The following is a 6,178-nucleotide window of genomic DNA, read 5'->3' as shown; positions in this document are numbered from 1 at the left end:
CACACCCCAGAATTGGAGCCAGGCCCTGATCTGGGAAAAACTGTCCACTCCCCCTCACCCCCCGCCGTGGGTGGGGGGTCGGGGGACGGAGGCATCTCCTGGAGACCCGACTTGGGGGCCGACTCCCTCTCCAGCTATGCCCTGTTCCCCACCCTGGTCCTCCTGCTCCCCTCATAATCTGATGGACACCCTGAGATCTGCCCCTGCTTGCCACCCCCACCCCCGGCCCAGACAGGAGGCTTTGCAGAGAGATCCAGGGCCACCCTAAGACAGGTGCCCAGGACTGAATGTGTGTAGGGGTGGCATTTCCTCAAAAGGGTGCCCCTGGCACAGCCTTGACCTCCTCTCTCTCACATCCACCTCCAGGCCTGGGGCTCTGTCTTCTAGATCCCAGCGCTCGGTGCTGGCCACCTCCACTGCCCACTGCCCCTCAGGGAGCACCGGGCGGGGCCTGTTCCCCACCCCCGCTCCCCTCCGCGCCTGACCCACCCCTGCTGCTCCTCTTGGGCTGGGGCTGGTCTTCCCCCCTCCTGGAGGTGCCTCGGGGCGCATTCATGTGGCTTGGGAGCCAGGGCCCCTGGCTGTGCCCAGTGGTTACTTCTGGTTACCACCGGTTACTTGTTGCACTGTTACTTTTGTTGCCACCAAGTACTTGTCTTGCCACTGGTTACTTGTTAGCAGGGGCTATTTGCTAGCATGCACTGGGGTGTGGGTGCCACTGCTCTAGCTGGGCGCCAGGAGTTAGGGAGGGGTGGCACCCGGAATGGTAGCCGGCACCCTGGGTCCCATTTGCTTTTGGATTAAGGCATCTTGCCTGTGTCTAGAGAATCTTGAAGCCATCCAGGTGGGCTCTGGGATGGATTCTCCCGGGACCAGAGGAGAACAGTGGTTTTCAGGTTTATCAATGTCTTACAGGGATCAAAGAGAGGGACCCCGAGAGGCTCCTGGGCCTGCCTGAAAGGCAGTGGCCTCAGCGCACCCAGTGTTGGGGCAGGGACAAGTTCCCTGCGGAGGCAGGCTGGGCAGTGGTCAGGGTCGTGGGCCTGGAGTCACGGGGCAGGAATCGGTTCTGTCCCCCAGCGGGTGTGGCGAGGGTTAGGTGGAGGACGCTGTCCGCCCAGTTCCACAGGCCACACTGCTGGAGGCCTGCTCTGACCGCTCCCCAGAGGACTCCACCTGCAGTGCTGCCCGTATGGTGCCCGCTGGCCCAGGGGCAGGAGAAACAGAAACTGGTGGAGAAGTGGGACATGCGCCCGCTGAGTTTCGGTTTTGTTCCCTGGCCCTTGGCCTGTAGGAGAGAACCTAAGCAGCTGGCAGGGCGCAGCCCTGGACCTGGCTGGAGTTCAGACCACTGAGGGGTGTTGGGGATTGGGGAGGGGCTGGAGCCTGGAGGCGCAGTGGTGGACCTGGCCTCCTGGCCCCTCCACCACTTCTTGGCTCTTCCCAGGTGCTGGGACCCAGCTGTCTGCCCAGGATGAGCTGTCTCTGCCACTCCCGCGCCCCCTCCCCCAGCCTCAGTCAGACAGCTGGGCCCCGCCCTGCCTGTGCCCCCCCCTGTGTAACAGGGGCTTATTTATGAAACAATGGGGGGGGGGGAGGCTGCATTTACTTAGCTTCCTGCTTGCCAGTTACCTCTCATCCTTCCCGGGACCCAGGTGCTTGGCCTGTAGAGATAGGGCTGCTGGTTTGGGAGGGAAGCGAGGAGCCTCTGACTTGCTGCAGGGAAGGGGCCGGTGGCCAGGAGATCCAGGGTCTGGTCACTGAGCAGTGGGATTGGGCGGGATGGGCCTGGCGCCCTGGGCTTTGGTCGTTGGTTCCTTCATCAGACCCTGTGACGAGGTGTGGGCCCCTTCTAGAGCTGTCAGTGGCAAGGTGCTGTCCTTGGGACACAGGCCTGGTGACAATTTACAGCTCAGTACAAGGAGGAAGTGCTGCGGAAGGCGGGCTATCCTCAGGAGATACAACTGCAGCTGAGGGGGGTAGCCAATAAGTGAAGCTGGAGCTTGGAAGGCTGCCCCCCAAGAATGTTCCCATGGGCCTGGGGGTCCTGAGGGCTGAGCAGGGGGCAGGCCTCACTCCAGCCACTCTGGGCTCCTCTGGTTTTGTTGACATCCGGCCCAGGTCCTTGCTGCCCTCACCAGAATGGCACTCGAGGAGCGGGGGTCTGCTTGCTGGCAGGCCTCTAGGGAGTGGGGCATCTCCCATGGGGTCTCATCGTCTCTCTTCTCTTCCCAGTCTAGGATGACGGAGTCCCCAAACTGGAGAGCCATGCGGGACACACGCAGGTACCGGCACCACTACCCGGTACGTAGCTGCCTGAATCACCCTCGAGCCCTCGCAGCCCACCTGGGGCAAAACCCTCCCGCCTTCCACCCGGACAAGGCCAGTGGCACAGCGTGTTCCTTGGCCCCTGCCTCTGGAGCCTCAGCGGCCTTGCCTTTACTAGGCATCATGGTGCCAGCTCTCGGCACGGCCACGTGAGGCCCCATACCGCCGGCCCCTGCAGTGTCTCCTGTGTCCTCAGTCCCTGCCCTCCGCACCCATGAGTCTCAGGAAGCCCTTGGGCCGCCTCCGGGTGCAGATGAAGGGGACCACCCAGCACTGGGCCACTGTGGGAAGGGGGAGGAGGTCAGAGGTGGTGAGGAGCCCAGGTTGCCCCATGGGGCCCTCACCAGCCTTCAGGATGTCTGGTGTTTTCCAGTGGAGAGCAGATGCCCCTCCCCGAGGAAAGCTTTAGTCTGAGGGCCCAGGTAGGCCAGCCTGTTTCTGATTCTGTCACCGGCACTCTCTCTGGCTCTTTAGGATTTGATGGAAGGGGACAGCAATGGTGACATGCCAAACCTGAGTTTCTACAAAAACGAGATCCCGTTCCGGCCCAATGGTGCGTGCCTGGCCGCCTGCAGCTCCCTCCTGCTGCGGGTCCCCTCTCCCCTCTCTCTGCCTCTGGGTCTTCTGGGACCTGGGCTGCTGGGACCTGGGCTGGGACTGGGGCACTGGGGCCTATAGCTTTCAGGTTGCCCCCCACAGCGCCCCCCACAGGCAAACTTGCTGTGATGGACCAAGCGGTACATGCGGGTGGTGTTGCAGCCCCGAGGTCTCTGTCACAACTACTTGGCTCTTCTGCCGAGTGGGAGAGCCACATACACCAACGAGTGAGCAAGTGTGGTTTTCACATTTTCAAATGGTTGGGAAAATTTTAAGGTAGAGTAATATTTTATGACTTGAAAATTATATGAAATTCAAATTTCAGTGTCCATGAGTGAAGTTTATATACATATATATACATATACATGTTCCTTATTAACTTCAGAGAGGAAGGAAGAGGCAGAAAGAGATAGAAACATCAGTGATGAGAGAGAATCATTGATCAGCTGCCTCCTGCACCCCCCACACTGGCATGTGCCCCAACTGGGAATCGAACTGTGACCTCCTGGTTCCTAGCTCGATGCTCAGCCAGGCACGCACCATGCAGAGCCAGGCCGTCCGAGCCCTGAGGGAAGTGTGATTGGAACCCGTGGTCTGGCTGTTTCCCTAGGATGCAGCGTGCTCGGAGGCCATGTGGCCGCACACCGTAAATGCTCAGCCGGACCCTTCGCAGACACAGTGGCCGGCGGAAGACCAGCTACGGGGTGGGGCTCAGCTGCAGGTTCTGTGTGAGGGCAGAGTTCTGATGACAAGCCCTGGTGTGAGGGGCAGTGAGGACCCTCCAGCAAAGACAGGTGCAGGTCGGGGAGCACCTGTCCCTCCCTCGGGCATAATCGTCTCTCTGGCATCTGCTCTCAGGTTGCAAAGAGGCCAAGGGCCTAAACTGGGGGGTTAAATCACATAAGATGTACAACTCAGAGCTGCAGAGCCCCAAGGTCCTCAGGAAAGGTGGTGGCCCTGGCCAGTTGCTCAGTGGGTAGAGCATCGGCCTGCGGACAGAAGGGTATGGGTTTGAGTCTGGTCAGGGGCACCTACCTCCATTGCAGGCTCGATCTCCATGCCAATCAGGGTGCGTGCGGGAAGCAACCAGTTGATGTCTCTCTCTCACATCAATGTTTCTCTCAGTCTCTCCCCCTCCCTTCCACTCTGTCTAAAAATCAGTGGGGGGGAAATGCTTGGGTGAGGATTTAAAAAAAAAAAGGTGGGTAGCGCTTGAATAGCTCCCCGCTGACTCTGATGCGTCCCATGGTGCTCTAGGCTACTGCATTGAGTATATTCTTAAGGAATGGAGGAACAACTACGACCTCCTGGAGGACAACCATTCCTACATCCAGTGGTGAGCACAGGCGGGCTCGGCCTCGGGGAGGGGCTGGGACTCCTGGGGAGGAGGGGCCGAGCTGGGCGGCTGAGATGGGGCTGGACCTCTGGGGAGGGTCTCCAGGGGAGGGGCTGGAAGGCCTGGCTTAGGCAAGCCTCTTTCTGGAGTCCCATGCATGCCTGCAGGCACACTGCATCCTTTCTGAAGCCGAGTTTGGTGCTGGCTGCGGGCACTGCCGGCTGGGGTTCTTCACTGTGAGCAGCTCTGGGCTGCTGGGAGCTGAGGCTGCGTGTGGGGCAGGAAGGACAGCAGACAGCAGCCTGCCGCACATGAGCCCCGTGGCAGCGAATGCGGCCTGTCCTGCGTGGCTTGTGGTCGCCCTGCAAACTGTGTGTCTTTGAGGACGGCTCCCGGGGGCCTCTCCTGGGCACAGGGAACTCTCGGCACCAGTGATGAGAGGGGAAGAACGAAGAACAGAAGGAACAGCTGGCCGGCCTGAGTGAAGCGGCTAGCTGATTGCCCTTGCTGTAGGCCCCGTGCCTGTCCTGTGCCCTGGTCTGTGATGCCCACCTGGAGCTCTCCTGCCCTCGCCCCTTGACTTTATTGTGAGGGCCTGTGGCGTGTGTGTCTGGCGAGCCCCTCCCAGGGTTGAGTGGTGAGCCACTCCAGGCTGCCCAGAGCATGTGCCTGCATTGCCGGGAGCCCGCGGCTGCCAGGGACGGGCCTGTGCTATCTCTTCTCCCACAGGCTGTTTCCTCTGCGGGAGCCAGGGGTGAACTGGCATGCCAAGCCCCTCACACAGCAGGAGATCGAGGTGAGCCGGGCCTCTGTGTACCCCTGGGGAGCCACTCATAGGGCAGAAGCTGGAAGTCCCCCTAATTATCTTCCCTCTAAAATGTTCTTCACCTCTCCCCAGGCACTCCTCACAGACTTCCAGAGAAATCACTCTACCTTGGGGCGTCTGGGGCAGGGGCTAGCCTCTGTCGCCCCTTGTTGGGGCTAGAGCAGGACCCCTAGAGGGATGGATGGGGGAGCCACTGAGCATGTCAGGAGGCGCAACATGCTCCTAGGCCATGGCGAGTGCACGATGCCGCCCTGGCGAGTCCTGAGCTCTTCCCAGCGGCTTGAGAATTCCTCTCAGGGCTAAAGTGGACACTTCAGGCCCTGGTGGCCTTGTAGACGCTCAGAGTAAAGAGACGGTCACATTAAGGAGTTTTAGGGCTTCTTCAGCCTGAGTCTGAGTCCAGTCCCCGCCACTAGTGAGTCAGACCTGAGGGGGCATCGCCAGCCAGGTGTCTGTGGGGCGGCTCCAAAGCGCTCACTCTCCTCGGGCTGCTTTCCAGGCCTTTAAAAACTCCCAGGAAGCCGGGCGGCGGCTTGTCCAGGCCTACGAGCTCATGCTGGGGTTCTACGGAATCGAGCTGGAGGACCGGGACACAGGCAAGGTGCGGCGAGCACAGAGCTACCAGAAGCGCTTCCAGAACCTCAACTGGTGAGGACCCCAGCGGGGTAGCTGGCACAGCCAGGTCTCTGTGCTAGGCTTCTGGCAAGTGCCCCGGAGCCCTAGTGGGAGCAGGGACAAGCGACTGCGGCTGAGCACCCTGCTCCTTGCTTGCAGGGTTGGGGGTCCCTGCCTGATAGGGTGTGAGGGCCTAAAGGGAGTCCCGCTGGTCACTGTGCCCTACTACCCGTGGCGTGGGTCCGAAGACCCACTGGGCTGGGTCCGCTTCACAGCACCCCCTGGTGCCTGTTGAGAAGCCAGGTCGGGGGTGTGGAGGAAGTGCAGGGGAGGCATCTGCCCCTGGGCACACTACCGGGAGCCCCTCCAACCCTCCTCTAGCCGTGCGGGGGGAGGGGTGCTCCATGGGACCCAGGGGACCGGCACCGGCAAGAGGAGAGGGCGCATCCCAAACCCAGCCAACCGCAGGCTCCGGG

The 6,178-nt window shown here is 61.2% G+C and overlaps 1 protein-coding gene across 1 annotated transcript; it reads left to right on the top strand.

Annotated features, from left to right (window-relative positions):
- Positions 1-2,142: 2,142 nt before the first annotated feature.
- On the top strand, positions 2,143-5,757 carry OGFR (opioid growth factor receptor). Its single transcript, XM_015567672.1, has 5 exons — positions 2,143-2,304; positions 2,803-2,881; positions 4,183-4,261; positions 4,991-5,057; positions 5,587-5,757. The coding sequence occupies exons 1-5, from the start codon at positions 2,143-2,145 to the stop codon at positions 5,737-5,739; spliced, it is 540 nt and encodes a 179-aa protein (XP_015423158.1). The 3' UTR covers positions 5,740-5,757.
- Positions 5,758-6,178: the final 421 nt, after the last annotated feature.

This window comes from Myotis davidii, unplaced genomic scaffold, assembly GCF_000327345.1.
Source record: "Myotis davidii unplaced genomic scaffold, ASM32734v1 scaffold244, whole genome shotgun sequence".
Taxonomy (NCBI): Eukaryota; Metazoa; Chordata; class Mammalia; order Chiroptera; family Vespertilionidae; genus Myotis; species Myotis davidii.
This window is presented reverse-complemented; position numbering and strand designations above follow the sequence as displayed.